The 16,347-nt window shown below is 36.6% G+C and overlaps 1 protein-coding gene across 4 annotated transcripts; it reads right to left on the bottom strand.

Moving 5' to 3' along the window:
• Positions 1-445: 445 nt before the first annotated feature.
• On the bottom strand, positions 446-15,796 carry LOC147518327 (Pseudouridine synthase family protein). Of its 4 annotated transcripts, none has more exons than XM_086590189.1 (21): positions 15,603-15,796; positions 15,418-15,496; positions 15,117-15,305; positions 14,821-15,029; positions 13,537-13,609; positions 13,217-13,273; positions 12,165-12,244; positions 12,025-12,087; positions 11,837-11,924; positions 11,658-11,761; positions 11,357-11,459; positions 11,083-11,156; positions 10,616-10,680; positions 7,592-7,770; positions 7,035-7,102; positions 6,882-6,942; positions 6,552-6,589; positions 6,391-6,459; positions 5,737-6,073; positions 4,516-4,647; positions 446-1,770 (listed from the first exon to the last, which is right to left on the bottom strand). In XM_086590189.1, the coding sequence occupies exons 1-20, from the start codon at positions 15,791-15,793 to the stop codon at positions 4,618-4,620; spliced, it is 2,157 nt and encodes a 718-aa protein (XP_086446315.1). In that variant the 5' UTR covers positions 15,794-15,796; the 3' UTR covers positions 446-1,770; positions 4,516-4,617. The 4 variants fall into 4 exon arrangements, with proteins under 4 accessions (XP_086446315.1, XP_086446316.1, XP_086446317.1 ...); XM_086590190.1 differs by having other exon boundaries at positions 4,502-4,647; XM_086590191.1 differs by lacking the exon at positions 446-1,770 and adding an exon at positions 3,356-3,658.
• Between the last annotated feature and the right edge of the window lie 551 nt (positions 15,797-16,347).

The raw sequence follows: 16,347 nt of genomic DNA on the forward strand, positions 1-16,347 counted from the left end.
CAAAAGCTTGCTGCCAAGATTGCAAGTCGAGTTATATTTCATAGCTTGCGGAAACCTCTCCTTCAAAATCCCATCTAGGTGCCAAGAATCTAACCAGAATAATGTGCTTTTTCCATCTCCAATTTGATGCAATACAATGTGTTTTGCTTCAACCCTCTCTTTTAGAATATTTCGCCGGCTCCAGGAACAGTCATTGGCTATATTCATACTCCATAAGTTTTTCTCCTTAATAAGATTTTTTTTTTTTTTTAATAAGTTCATAATTTATTTTTGATATCTAATAAAATATGTTCTTTGTAAGCAAAAAAAACCACGGCGATTCAAGCGGCCATAGATTCACACAAAAACAACTGTTAATGATGGCTCCCTATGTGAAGTGTGAGCTAATTTAGATTTATATATAAAAGAACATTCTAAAACAGCTAACTTATATTGATTCCAGATATAACACATTCAAATCAGACCATTTTCTAAGGCAAGCGGTATTTGCACCCCCAACTTATGGAATTAGCAACCCGTTTAATATAAGTTCACAGTAAAAGCAACCCTCCATTAATCAATAGACATGACTTACACCTCCTCTATTATTCTCTCAACAGCAAGCACCCCCAGCCACCCTTTCCAACAAAATAGACAAACGGGCTCTTCTCCCGCTCTTCTCTCACTGCCTCTCCTCCTCATGTCGAACTTCACCTATTGTAGCCACCTAGCCACACTTTCACACTAGTTTTGTACAAATCAAATCAGATGAAACAAACACAAACATGAAACGTTGGCACGCTAACCTTATCATTCTTTTTGAAACTATCCGACCATTAATAGCGTCAGGATAACCAGCAAAAGTTTATTCAACATTTAAATGTTTTGCAAAATCACCCAACCTCAGCTTCACTATATTAGATTATTTTTTCCTCTTCCCTCTTACTTCTCTCTTTCTTCCCCATTCTCTTTCTGGTGACTTTCGCTTCATCAAAGATATTTTGATACAAAGAAACAACTAAATCACTCTTTTACAGGTATACACCCTTCTCAAAATTTTGTTTCTTCTTCGTGTTCTATCACAGCAACAAATCTCCATAACTTACTGGTTTTCACGGCAGACACCTGCCGCGGGAATAATTATGTGGCGGCAAAGTACCACCGCAACCAACTAGAACAAACAATGTGAATGGAAGAACGAAAAAACAATTCCATCGGATCTTCATTCCCGCGACACCTTCCTACCACAAAGTGTCCCTTGTCGCGGAAATACCGTCACCTACCAGAAACTTTTCCCATCAAAGTAGTCTCCCGGCAATCAAATTAGGTGAGTTCTTGTTGTTCACAGTACTATCTTAGTAGTACCACCGAAAATTCAATTTTGTTTCTTCTTCAGTGCTGGGACAGAGGTGGAATAACTTTTATTCTACTACCCTTCTGGTGTAAAGGGGTGCCAATCCCAAAAATTGGGGTGTATATACCGCCGCCCTTTTCTATTCTTTCATCCCAACTGTTATGATAAAAGTATTTGCAGTATAAAATGAACTCATTCATTTTACAGTATCTCGTCACTGGTGATGCACAAATATCAGAACAAGACTATTACGAAGCCAACACCATTTGAGTCAACTACGAGTCTGACCACAAGATCCAGACTTTACCTTACTTGCAAAGGCTAAACTCATCCTTTCAATGTTGAATACTTGAGGATCTTATGATCATATATATATAGTATAATATAGGTAGACTGAAACATTTGCTTGCAAACAAAATCACCAAGGCTCATGAAACCTACAATACAAACAAAAGGCCACAAGGTCAGATCTGAACAACACAAAAACATAGGCAGTGCCATTTCGTTAGAAATTTGATTACAGAATTGTCGTAACTAGCATCACTAAATAACGATGAAACATTTATACATCGAGAGTGTCTACAATGAAACCGATTAGCTGATGTCATCTCTCACTGACAGATTAATATCCAGGTCCCAGAACAGCTGCTAAATGCAGATGGTGGTGGTTGTTTTCTTATTACTATGACAACGACAACAAAACAACAAGGCCGGAAATTACCCACAAGGATCACTATCATTTAGTCAGCCCTTACTCCATATTATTCGACTTAAACAAAAGATGCACTACAATGAGTTGGTTACAAATATAAGCACATTTTCAGTGCCTTATTTTGGTAGGTGAGCTAAATTTGAAACCAAGGGTTGAAGGTGTTTGGTGGCTCGCAGGTTTCAATAAAGATTTTCAAGCATTTGAAGTGTAAAGCTCAAGCCCCATCTATGACACCAAAAATTTTGCTTTGATCAATTTGCAATTTTGCATAATTAAATTGTTAAGGAGATTTAGTTCATAATAATACTCTGTTTTATACGATTTTTCATATAATACGAATAAAAGGCGGTCGTTTTAAACCTAGGGATTAATATGCAAATTATATGGTCCAGGCTTATACTTATACTTGCCGAATAATAAAGTCCGTATGTAAAAACCGACTTTAAAAGGTATGTTAATACTTCAAAATGGAAGGTCTTGAAAATCCACTTAAGTTTCGATACCCAAAGAATTAAATTGATAACAAGTATTAACAAAAATCTAAGTTATGCACGTATCGTTAATGAGCAATTCCAGAAAAAAAATATTACATTTTAAACTTAAAACGCAAAAAGATATAACCAGATTTTTTCATATTATGCATGTATAAAATTTATAAAAGACAAATTGTATTTTTGGCGTTTTTTCGCTTTTTTGCTCCGAATTCTCAAACGAATTATTATCCAAACTTTCAAATTTTAGACAAATAATTTATGTATCGAATTTTTGTCGTCCACGAATTTAAAAGCTATGATTTAGTTAGAGTACCAGGACTTTCAAAACGGTTTACTTCTAATTAGGGCTGTCAATGGATCGGTTTGGGTCGGATTCTGGAAAATCCAAACCCAAACCGATAAGAAAATTGGAAACCCGAAACCGAACCGATAAGAAAATTGAGAGCCCAAAACCAAACCGAACCGATAATATATATTACAAACCGAAACCGAAACCAAACCGATCCGAACCGAAAACTATAAAATCAATTAAATCCTAAATTAAATCAATTAATTTCAGCCACACAATTGATACACATATACAAAATTAATCATAAATATTACTAAAATGTCATCTTATCGGTTCGGGTTTATATCGGTTCGGTGGAGGACAAACCCAAAACCAAACCAATATCTTATCGGTTCGGTTTGGGTCGGTAGAGGGCATACCAAATTACCAAAACCCAAACCATTTTTTATCGGTTTGGTTTGGGTCGGTTATCGGGCTGTCAAAACTCATTGACAGCCCTACTTCTAATTGTGGATTTCGTAAACATATATCTGAATGCTAGAGTCCGAATTTGTTCACCAGCAGTTTTGCTAGTAGATTCTACCAGCACCGTAATTGGTCCACGTGTTCAACATTACAGCTGGTTATTAGCATCTTTATTATTTTCTAATTTAATTAATAGTGCACCCAAAAGGAAATGTCACTCCCTCCATCTTCTTCTCGACAAAACCAGCACGAGACCATACTTGCAGATCAACCCATGGTGGTTTCCACAAACTCAGCAACTGCGAGAACCGGGACCGTAGGTCTTAGGATGAGAATTCCACACGTTCAAGTGCCATCTTCAAATCCTAAGTGAGAAAGGAGTAAACAACAGCCCTTGAGCAGAAAATTTACCACCAAAGAGAAAATTTTACAATATTTGATTATTGCTATTTCCACTGTTTGTTTTTTGAAGGGTTGCAATAGAACCCGAACATCCAAGTTAAAGTTTATATTCTCTATATCCTACATCAATAAAGAATCAATATATCAAGTTAGAGTTCCATGACTTTGAGGACAGCTTCACGAACCGCTATAGCGTCCAATTGTCCAAACCAACATCAACAAGAGATATGCAGAAAGATTGGTTATCTTTAATAGCAATCTCTGTTTTCTTTTTCTGTTTTTTTATTTCAATGGATTTTGGTGGAGAAGAAGAGGAATGAGAGAGGTCGCTCAAAGGTCTGGTAGGATACTCGTAAAGAAAACCAGAGCATATTTCCTTTTTGGAAAAATTAATTAAAAAGTAATTTTAATAAAAAGTAGCTAAATTGCTTCAAAAAGCAGCTGTTGTGGTAACACGTGGACCAATTACAGTGCTGGTTGCTGGTGAACAAATTCGGACTCTATCTGAACAGAGCTACTCGAGACCGAATACTAAGCTGACTGCAACATAAATGGCAGGTTTAAGATTGAGTAATCAACCACCTGATCTTTCACAAAGGAATCTGCCCCACCCACGAAAATCCACTTACCATCTGGACATCTGGTATATACTAATATTTGCTTTCTTAATATTCAGCTCTTGTTATGCTATGAAAATAATAATTTTACTTGGGAAGGTATAAAAACATGCATACAATTTAATTCTTCTTGTCCTGAGCCTGACTAAGTTACAGAAACATAAGTTCAGAAAGTGGATTAACTCTTACCAATATGGCATTACCTTATTCCTCTGTCCATTATATGCTGCTAGAAGAACAGTTTCCGAGAGAAAATCCATTGGAAGGTCTGGTACAGCTTGGAACTCGAGGATTATTGTTAGTGCTCACTGATTCATAGTTTTGTGGAAAGCAACCTGCAAAATGCGCAGAGTATGTTGGTCAGGACATCATGCATGAACAAGTGTGTGTGTGTGTGTGTGTGTCTGTTCTTCCCCAGGTGGAATATCGCTATCTTGGTCAGTCAGCATTGAGAGAGTTTTGTTGTTCACAAATTCATACGTTTTGCTTAATCTCGTAAGCATGGTGGGATTTCCTATGGTTGCATATCACCACTGTCGATGGCATTGCTCGGCCGCCAGTTCAACATGACTTATACAAACACTCCCTTGGTGTTTATAGTGAGGGTTCTCAGATAAAAGGGACTTCTAAAGGGCAATGCCGCCTGAAACCGTGTCACAAGTTTCTTTGGCTCAGAAGAATAGCCAGGTGGGGTATTAGAAGTGAAAATTAACAAAGGTCTCTTTTTGGAAGGAAAGTTTTTTCCAAGTTACTGCCAGATCTTGTTTAAGAACATTTCCAAAAATTGACATACAACAGTCATAATTTTCCATAAAAATTGACTTCTGAATAGAGAAGTGAATAGATTATTCTGGGACCTTGATATTAATTAGTCTTCAACCGGAACTACCAATAAATACACTGGCAAGATCCGGTTGACGGAAGACATTCTTTGTGTTAACAAGGAGTCAAGGACCAAAAAAATGTATCATGACCCTATATCCTCGATTACATTCCTCTCTGAATAAAATACATCTTCAACGCAGACAACTGTCCAAAACTTCAACAGTACAAAGTCAAGTTTACTTGAAGTTATGCAGTTGTTTTTTGCTTGATATATAATTTAATAAGAAAAGCAAGGAACTGATAAGTTGGAAAGACACCTAAGACATCCCTTAGGCCACTTATTGGAGTGGAGAACCTCTATCATTGCAACAAACAAAACTGAATAAAGATTCCACTTCTGTTTGTTAATTCTAGTCGCAATCAATGCATATGAATGAGCAGTAGAGCTTCGTGAACTACTCCTTAATGTCCTTGACATGGCAAAAGAACATACTTATGATTCTCATCCAATGTCTTCGGAACTTGGAAGTGTGTTCAGTCACAAATATTTGGTCAACCGACATAATGATGCTAATACTTTCAAAGTTACCAGTACATACCGATGTTGACAGTTTTAGAAGCTCTCTTATAGCCATTGTGGCATAGCAAGAAGCTGGCAGAGTGAAGCCTAGCTTAAGAGCGATTTGGGGTGACGAAGTATCAGGGTTTTGGAAAGAGTTGACTTGTATTTCCACCACTCCACCGTCCCCAGCTTCAGTTTTACTTCCCAAGGGCATTGCCCCATTGTTTAGATTCTCTAATTTTTCCCTGCAGTCGACAACTTCATTCTCGGATTTTCTTTCTTCTCTGAAATTTTTTAATGGTTTTGATTTTAATATGGCATCCAAATCTGTCTCCGCCAACGGTACATCACCATCTGTATAGTGGAGCAACTCCCTACAATGTCATACAAATGAATGTGGTTAGCAAAAAGATCTGGGTCTTTTTAGAAGAGATTGGGGTCTTCTTAAAAATCCTTGCTTATACGAATAATATAATTAGTATCCTTCAGTTTGGCATCTGTCTCACACCCCAAGAGAAAGTGACATGTAGAGAAAAGATCAGTAACAAAGAGAGAGGGAGAAACATAAAAAGGGGAGTAGATGTTTCCTTGGTAACGTTAACTAGTTATTGGTTGGGAAGCAGGTCGTAAACTTAGCAACAAACAAAATGCTCGTGTTAAGAGAAAAAAGGGTTGACAAAGACATACATACCATTCAAAATCTACTGGCTTTTGGAAAACCCGCCTATAACCTCCACTCATATTGGTTATTGAGAACTCCCTACAAAGAGTTGACAACCACAGTCCTTTTAGCATTATGCGAGATTTATAACCTGTGCATACCAAACAGGAAGTTGCTTCACGATAACTTACTTCGCGTTGTGTACGCAGTCTGTCAAGGTGATCCCATCCTGAGATAGTGGCAAACAAAAACCAAGGTTTAATATACAGCACTGTGAGAAAATCTGTTTGCAAATTCAAACAAGTACTGCTTATGTTCATGACGATGAAGAATCAACCATTGGGAGGCCTCTGTCATTGGGAGGCATCAGTCAATAGAATGACAGAGGCATCCGTGCATAGATACAAAAATAAACTGTCAAATGCCGATAACAACTCAACACATGGCAGCAATCAAGAAAACAGAGATAGAATTCACTAACATGTAGCAGAGTAAGAGTAATGATAAAAAAAATTAAATACCTTATTGGCCAAATCATGATAAACTTCAGCAATATCATTCATTGGGTAGAGAACTCTTGAGCTGTAAAAAGATTTAAGATGTTGATATGCACTGAAATCCTTGAAAAATGTCCAAATTAATGAGGCCAGCAAAAGGAATTTAGATCACTTTACCCAGGCAAAGGTAGTACCATATCCTCAGTTTTATACTCTCTTCTAAGCAAATCTTCTTCATTAACTGCCTGCAACCAGATGGAAGATTTCTGAGCAACCATTCTCCTAAGTAATGGAAAACACTTTCGACTCTCAACAAGGAAAAAGAAAACAATGACATATACTGAAGAAGATAACACATTGAGTTCTTTCTTTTTTATTTGCTTGGTAAAATATAACAACAAGTGGCAAGTGAAACACATTGAGTTCTTTTCAAGTGAGGTAAAAGAAAATAACACATGAGAATACAAGCGATTTGTTATCACTCCGAACATGAGAACAAAAGCTTCCAAGCAATACGATAAATATATAACCTTAATGTCTGGCAAAAAAAATATAAAAAAGGCTAATACATGTCTATCGAATGCTGCCAATGTCTGTTAATGGAAAAGGCAACTCGATGAAAGTTCAAATTGCCAAAAATCAAAATAGAAACAGAAAAGTTACGATCATACTCTGAACAATTTTGACAATGTTAAAAGCTACAATCATAAGCACGGGAAATTTAGAACTCTTGCCTTTACAAGAATATCCTTCTCTTCAGGATGTGATATCCCAGGTATCTCCTCTATATGGCTACAATCATATGCCTCAGTACTATCGCCATCTTCACATTCACTATTAATTGCTTCAATTGGTTTTTCTGCTGACCCGCCTTTGCAATACACCAAATCTCCTAACATAAGTTGGGCAGTGCCTGCCACAGACATAACTTGTCAAGAAAAAAAAATGTAGGAAAAAAAAAAAGGGAAACCCACCCAGGCACTCACTCACAAGCATAAAGTATTTCGTTTTTACATCTTTTTTTTTTCTTTATCAAGCCAAAAATAAGAGAATCAATCAAACTGAGTGAATCCAAGAGTTCGAAACACGTAGAGAGGTGAAAAATAACCCACCCAAACAGCAAACACCCATTCTACTAGAAATATGGGTAGACAGAGTCATGCTCCTAATCATGTTTTCTAGTTAGCCATGACCCCTGCCTTCCTGCACTCATGACAGTCAACGCGCCTCTGTCACACCATCAAAACACAAACAAATAACTTCCCTGTTTCTTTGGCATTTGCCTTCATCACCAATCTCACTTGAAAGGTCTCTGCAAAAGAGCTTTCTGAAAACACGGATTTTGTCAAGAACTTACTAGCAGATCAAACTATGGCATTTTGAATTTCAAAAACTAAAAAGTAAAGCAAATTTTCTCCCCTCAAAATGATCACCAAATCTCACATCCACTAGGTGCTTTGCTTTTTGCCTCTGTTTTCGTTACCCTCCCACATGCTATGGAATTACACACCATGCCACTGAACCTAAACCAACATAAACCAATCGTGCGAGATTCAAGAAAAGTACCACCTCGTCTATGTCGTTCACAACCGTTCAATATGTGTCACAGAAATTCTGGTTTTTCCGGCTTTCCGCTTGAAAATTTGTGTAATTTATAGGATTTATCAAGTCCTAGATCCACCATGACCTCTATTGAAAGTTTTAAAATAATCTGATTATTTATTTCACAGATACCCACTTCTAAGTGAGTTGCTGCCCAGTTGGTTCCTCATTCACTTAGAAGGACTGCAGTTCTGCAAGTAACATTAAACAAAGTTTTTAATGGCTAAAATGTTCATTGTATAATCACCAAGATGACCATATTTTTGTCCATTTTATGAAGCTTACTTCTCATTCTTAGGTTACATGATTCATATAAATTATCCCCAATTTCTAGATAGAAAGAAATGGTTTAAGAGGTTTGCACAGGACTGTTATACACACAAGCATGCATGTGTGCAGAGACTCAGAGCTGAGCCAAGCCAGCCTACCCACAAATGGGCACCAGGATTAATCCACACTAACCCTTTAACTAGAATCAAGTCACTCTTTTTAATTTTCTTTTCGGTTGGTAAAGCGAAGTTGTATAAAAATAAGTAACAGCAGGTATAGGATGGGAAGAGACATCCTACAATACTATAAACAAAAGCCAAAATAAGAACTGAACAAGAAAAAAGCAAAAGCAACTACAAAGCAGCTCCAAGAGTATAACTACAAACTCAAACAGGATCTGCCAACCGGATATGAATCTCCTGAATGGTGTGTCCCTCCACTCCTCTAATACATCCGACCAAAGAAAAATCAAACCTTTGATCGAGATGATAGCCTCCATGGAATAGTCTCTGTCATCAAAGCGTCTACCTTTTCTCTCCACCCAAAGACCACACTCATTCTCCATTTATCTAGCGCAAAGCCACTCCATTTCCCATGTTAAACACGTGACCTAACCTAAGTCAGACACATTTGACATTACGTAGTTAGTGTATCAAGTGGATCAATATGTTTGCCATATTGTAAGCCATTAGGACCACACCTGTGTCTATATCTACTGAGAATGCAAAAACCATCTGAGATCCAGAGCCGATCCTTACAAAGATTCTCTCCTACATGCTCTAAACAGTGTTCTAAAAAACGGCCTAGGCGGCCGTCTAGGCGGTGCCTAGCCGTACTGATTTTCACCCTAAACGGTTGATAAAACGGTGGACCGATTAATCGGGACTAGGCGGTGGATTAATCGGCCTAGGCGGTCTAGGCGGGCTGGACGGTTTATAAGGTCTAGTTTGTTTTTTGGGCCCAATTTGTTACAATCCCAATTAAAAAAACAATCGGTCTCTCTGGGCTTAAGTTAAAAAAAAGCTTAAGTTAAAAAAAAGCCTGATAGGGCTTAGAAACAATCGGTCTCTCTTCTTCAACAAACAAACAATCGGTCTCTCTGGTCTCTCTGGTCTCTCTTCTTCAACAAACAATCGGTCTCTCTTCAACAAACAATCAGCTGCTCTTCTTCTTCTTCTCGGTATGTATTTCTTCTCTCCAATTCTGCTCTCTTTTTTTCTTCTCTCCAGCAACCAAAATAAATTAAGTTGTAGTGAGTGTGAAAGAATCCATCTTTAATATTTTAATGGGAATTTCAAAAAGTTGGAAATCATCAAGTCTTAAATGAGGGGAAGAAGTCTTAAACGTTGACCCGTTTTTCCATTTTGTTTCGCCTTTTCAATTCCAACAACTTTGATATCAAGCTAAGTCTTGAGGTCTTGCCAGGTATCAAATAACCTGTTCTATCCAGAGAAAAAAAAAATTAATTATACATATATATTTAAATAATTAATTAATTAATTAATTAATTAAAACCGCCTAGCGCCGCCTAGAAGGCCTAGGCGCTAGGCGCTCCCCTACCGTCCGACTACCGCCTAGCGTTTTTTAAAACATTGGCTCTAAATATCCTTCAAACCTTACTTCTGATTTATACTTTTTATAAGTAAACTTTATAACATCCTCACCTTTCTATGAACATGTTTGCATCTTGACTACCATAAGGACATGAATATAGATACCAAAGCATATATAAGACACAAGATAATAGAAGACGTGACATAAGATGAAAACTAATGGAGTAACATATTTGAAGCAGGAATACCATACATTTAGAAAAGCATTAAAATGAATTAAGAACAAACTATACATGTTTGCACCAACGGACACACATAAGAGGGAGCACAAACCTTGTCTTTGCACTCTAGCACTTGCTGCATGGTTCCATAAGTAACTTTGGTAACTATGCACATACCTGTACATGGAAATACCAAATGCTGCAAATTAAGGTCTTATTGATTCAATAAACACAATTTGTACGAATAATGAAAAATAAATCTCCCTTGTTTGGAAACTAAAATATCGCAAAGGGAAGAAATCTTATTTTCCTTTTCCACAAAGGTAAAAGATAAAAAACCAAAGACCAACAAAAGAAATCTCATGGATAGTCTACGAATTGGCAGTAAATAGCACAGTTTTTTTTTTTTTTCGGGGACAATTGAAACAAAAACCCATCCGACGTGGAGGTGGTAAAGTAGTATAGGTGCATAACACAAAACAAAAAAGCTTATCAAGTTCTGACTTTTATTGATAAAAAGTTCAACACTCGAATTACAATCTATTTCATACTCCATGACTCTTTGAATATACCACTTACATCATTCTCAGTGTCCTGGGTATTGCCTTCAGGGCCTGCAAATAGTTCCCAGGGCATTTCTTCAAGCATTGGAGCTGAGAATGAAATAAAATAAGAAAGCAAATTGATAACACTAATAACAGGTTGCAGGGGTTCAGCATAAAAAAAAAATGACGAGCATGAACAATTAGGAAGTATTGAATGAGTAGGAAGCACAAAAATATACATCAAAGAGAAAAATGACAAGAGGAAGCACAAAAATATACATCAAAGAGAAAAATGACAAGAATCTTACGATGGCCCTTTCAGCAACCAGATATCGAGGTAACCGGCTTAGCATTCCATCAATATCACCAGTTTCCTTGTAATACTCACGTGCCTCTCTGATGATATCACGCTGTTCTAAAGGTTAAGTAGCAAAAAGCAGGAGTTCCACTTTTCTTAATATTAACAAATTTTCCAGTATTTTGATAATGCATGAGAACTGTAAAGAATTAGCCCCTTCCATCTGACGCAACAAAAATAATAAAGTGTTCATTTATATATATAAAAAAAAAAAAAAAAACCTTCCACATTATAACAACAGTAAAAGGATATCTCCTTCCCTCGGATCAAGAAACAAATTGATGGCAGTTTTCCATTCTCCCTTAAGTAATGCCACTCCAATGAGGTGAGTTGGCACCGAACCACTTCCAAAACGCTGAAACTCATAACATTTTATTAGTTAATAATAAGCAACCATAAGATTCTGGTTAAATGCATGCAACAGACTCACCTGCAGACCAAAGTAATTGATAAACCCATTCCTTCCCAAGGAATCTGCAGCCGACTTTATGATGTCCTCCGAATCTGAAACAACTCCTCTGTGAACATATGTAAGTACATAACATGCCGATTTACTAGCTAAAAGAAAATGGAAATTTTGTAAAAGGTGAACAAACATGTAAAAACTATAGGTTTCACCTCAAAGTAATTGTGAATCGATTTCCTTCGAGTTGTCCGAGAAGAATCCCTTCTTTGACATAACTGAATCAGATGAAACTTAAGCATCATGGAAATGTAGTAAAATAACAAACTAAGAACGTATATCATGCAGACCTTACCAAAAGTTTCCAACTTTAATACCAATTAGTCTGTCGTTGAGGGCAGCCAGTCTTTTCGAGTGTTGCTTGAAAACAGTTACCTGCAAAAAGCAAGTAATTCCATGAACAACCTATCCCCAAATTTACTCAGAGCACTAATATAGAAAAGACTGCCTTAAATCACTCTCTTCATGGAAATGACCTGGATTTATGCAATTAAATGCCTATGTAAGGTGGAATGACTGTATTGACGTAAAAAGGTAGGTGGTGATTGTGATCAATCTAGCACTCTAGATGAAATTAAAATAAACCCTCCCAACTACGATTTCAAATGGCACCTTTGTAATAAGTTACTAAAGATGGACCACATACATGTGAAGGAATGAAACTTCCATTTTTGTCCTCGCATATGGTCTTGTTAAAAGCTTCCTAGCTCCCTTTAACATGATGCCAATTTTGATATTTACTTTTTCTTTTTCTTTTTCTTTTTAATGTTCAAATATTTCAAACAATAGCAAAAAAACTGGAGGGAGAAGGCACGTGGTATGATTGTAAGAGTTTGTTTTAAAGGAGAAACTGTTCATTGGAGTGTTGAAAGTGCCCAAGGTCTTGGTATCAAATCCCACCTTCACTGTGGAAAGGGTTCTCTTTAAGGGTTTAGGCAAATAAAGTTGTAAATATCAAAAAGTAAATGCACAAGACAAAGGAAAGAGTGAAGTGGGTTGCGTGTCAAAGGCAGAGAAAGTGAGAGTTCACTTGGACAGGTAATTACAGGGGTGCTAAAGATGCCATTGAAGGCCTGTTGTACATCAATTATTACTTTGATTAATTGAAAATAAATTATGGCCGGTTAGTGCCTAACCCCAGCTTGCTTCTTGCCAAAAAATATATTTTTAGTTCGTGTCAAAAGTACGTAAAGTATAGTATTGAAGACACATGAAGCAGCGACAAATAGCAGCAGCACATATGAATAAGCATATAAAAATGTAAAATACTAAGCTCAATGCATTTGAGCCGGCTAAGAACAACAAAGGATCCAAGGGCATGGAAAAAGAATGAGAAGAAAGTTTTACCCTTTGAGTTGATACAGAACGCTTATCTTTTGTACCCGAAAATCCAAATGACCGTTGCTGCCCAAGAGAACTTAACATTATCAGTCAAATGAGTAGACATTTTGATAGTACTAGATGAGAAATTTCAAGCAAGGAATTAAAAAGAAGTTGAACCAAAGTGACTTTCACTTTTTTTTCAGAAACAGAAATATTGCCTAAAATGTAACTTCTGTAAAATGTTCTGACTGATTAATGAGAATAAACTAGGAAGTTTACTTTAAATTCATTAAAAAAAAACAGAAACATGACAATTTACATGTATAATTGGCACAACTACGTACCTGGATGCCAAGCATCTTTGCTATCAGTCCCAAAGCCTCTTGGGTGTCCTTATTCTCCTTATAAAGATGAAACCTGAGGAAGTATAAATATTTCTTACCAAACTACCATTCAAAGCAGAAGTGACAGAAATATACTGAGATCATGTTAACATGGCCCCTTCTCTTAGGAGTCTTTGAATCAATTACTTGAGCCGTCTATAAGAAATTAGTAATACAACACAAAGAACTTTTGCTTTCATGTAGTAACAACATTAATTTTGTTTTACTCACATACTAAACAACATTAAACATTTTATTTAGGTATGTCTTCTTTATTAAATCAATTCTCTGTGTAAAATAAGCAACCAAGTTCCAGAGAGAGAATAACTTAATATACGAATGCAATAAGGTTTCTGCAAAGATAATTTTTCTGGATAACTCTCTTTAACTAAAAAAATCGATGTGAAAAGAGAAATATATAATTGTAATTATTAATTAGTATTATCTAATATAACAGGTGTGATAGTGTTGGAGAGTTTACCAGAAGTTAGACAAGAGGAACCTCATAAGAGTGAGACACAAATCTTATAAAAGTGTTTCAGTAACTTCCTGACATGGGGCATAACATCGTGTCTAACACAAGAACCCTAAAAATACATTCTTCCTCTTCTATTAAGTTTTAAACCTAGTCTCTGCCAAAAGAACCTTTAATTAAACCTAGTCTCTGCCGAAATAAAAGAATACGCTCTCCAACAGGAATTAGCTTTTGAAACTAATCTGAATAATAAGAATGATTTCGAAGAGTGCCTTTCTTCAGGGGTGATAGAACATGGTGCTCGTGTATATGTAAAATGTACTTCTATCCAAGGATACAGTATGGACTGGAACACCACACAGTTTACTTTCCAAATTTACATACAGTATAAGACACATAATTGTTCCCTTCATTATTGATAGCCACACATATTTGTGGCCTTGCACATGTTTAACCAACATACAAACTTATATGGACAGTATACTGGGAAAAATACGTAGTAGAACAAGTTCTTGCACAATGACATGTTTTATCCAACTAAAAAAAATTCATATAGCATTTCAGAAAACTAAAATGAACGGAATGTAACAAAATAACAACAGAAAGATAGTATTTTATTGGAATTGATATCTCGTAGCTGTATTCCTGTGTCTTAAACCAACTTTGATATCTAGTACCCTATCTTGGACAATTTAGGCAACTGATACAAGATAATACACCAAAAAACCTAGTACATACGACAAAGGGAGAGACAAGGAAAGTACGTTCACCTAAGGAACTTCCCAACATTCTCAGGCCAATCATCTGAACCTCTGCTATCAAAGGGCTTATCACCCCTTTCTTTCCGTTTTCTCGAGTTCCTCCCCTTTCCATTCCCTGAATTCAACCTCACTCTAACGCATTTAGAAGCCGTATCAGGTCCATCGACCGTGTCCGTGACAAGGAACTTCAATCTCTCCTTGAAAAAATTATGAACAGCCTGGAATCTTACATTATTTCAGGGGGAAAAAAAACCCAGTAGCATACAAAAATAAAACACCACTAACAGGTTGAATTAAATACTTGCCGTTCGATGGGTTTTATCAGAATCCGGAGAAAGTACAATAGGAGATGCATCATCTGTACCACCCGACGTTACTTTATCAATTAAAGCTTTCAACAATTCAGCATCCGTATCACCCGCAAGCGATCTAAATGATTCAATTTCAGACGAATAAGACAGTTTCGTCTCCTCACTTTTCTTCTCCTCTACACTCTAACAAACAAATTAAACAACACAAGTTTTATCTATCAGCATATAATTACATTAAAAAAAAAATGTATACACATTTCCCAAGCAAAATTAGCCCAGTAATAACCCAAATTACCTCAAGGGGTGCATCTAAACAAGTCAAATGAACAACCTTTCCATCACAATCAACTTCATTCACTATGAAATCAGCATACCTACAAAAAAAAAAAAAAAAAAAAAAAATCACCCGAAAGATTAATAAAACAAAAAACCGCAAAATTTCAAGTAAAGTAAGTGCGAAATATTGAAATTGAATTGTGCCTTTGTTTTAAAATGCCACGAAATCCAGGAAGCTTAGAAATGTAATATTGAATTCCAACGTCTGATTCTTCTAGGGTTTTCATGGTTATGGTTTTTGTAAAGAGAGTGGAATTGGAGTAGGGTTTTAGCTGAGTTTTCTTAGAAATAATAAAAATGGGGACAGGGAAATTTAGAAACTTGTTCACCCACATTGTTTTACACGTGTCTCTGAAAAGGTTTGTTTACATATGCGGGTCCGGATCTGGATCCATGTTCCATTTTGTCAAAGAAGGAATAGTATATCTACTGAGCCCGTTATTTAGGTGATGGGCTCGAACCCTTCCACTAAACGCCCAATAAAAATGGGGCGATAATTTTTTCCGCACTTTCATCTTTGCTATTCACGCATTTCGGCATTTGACATAACCTGGACTCATGGACGCATAGTGCATGTGCCTGCATTCCCAATTCTTGATCATAAGTTACGAATATTTAAAGCACTACAAAGACAATATTTTATTTCAGATTTTATGGAATATTGGGGGGAATTGAAAGTTTTATATTATCACTAGATACGGACATACGGTGCAATTGAGTGACATAGATTTAAACCCAACACTACCCATATCCCGCCACTTCCTCGCCAAATCACTCAATTCCAACCCTTTCCAACCCAAATAACTCGATGCCCAACCTAAATTCATCAACCTTTTACCCCAAATCTCAACAACCCGGCTCCATCAATTCCCACAAAAAAAAATCTCGC

This window comes from Coptis chinensis, chromosome 2 (genome assembly GCF_015680905.1).
Source record: "Coptis chinensis isolate HL-2020 chromosome 2, ASM1568090v1, whole genome shotgun sequence".
Taxonomy (NCBI): Eukaryota; Viridiplantae; Streptophyta; class Magnoliopsida; order Ranunculales; family Ranunculaceae; genus Coptis; species Coptis chinensis.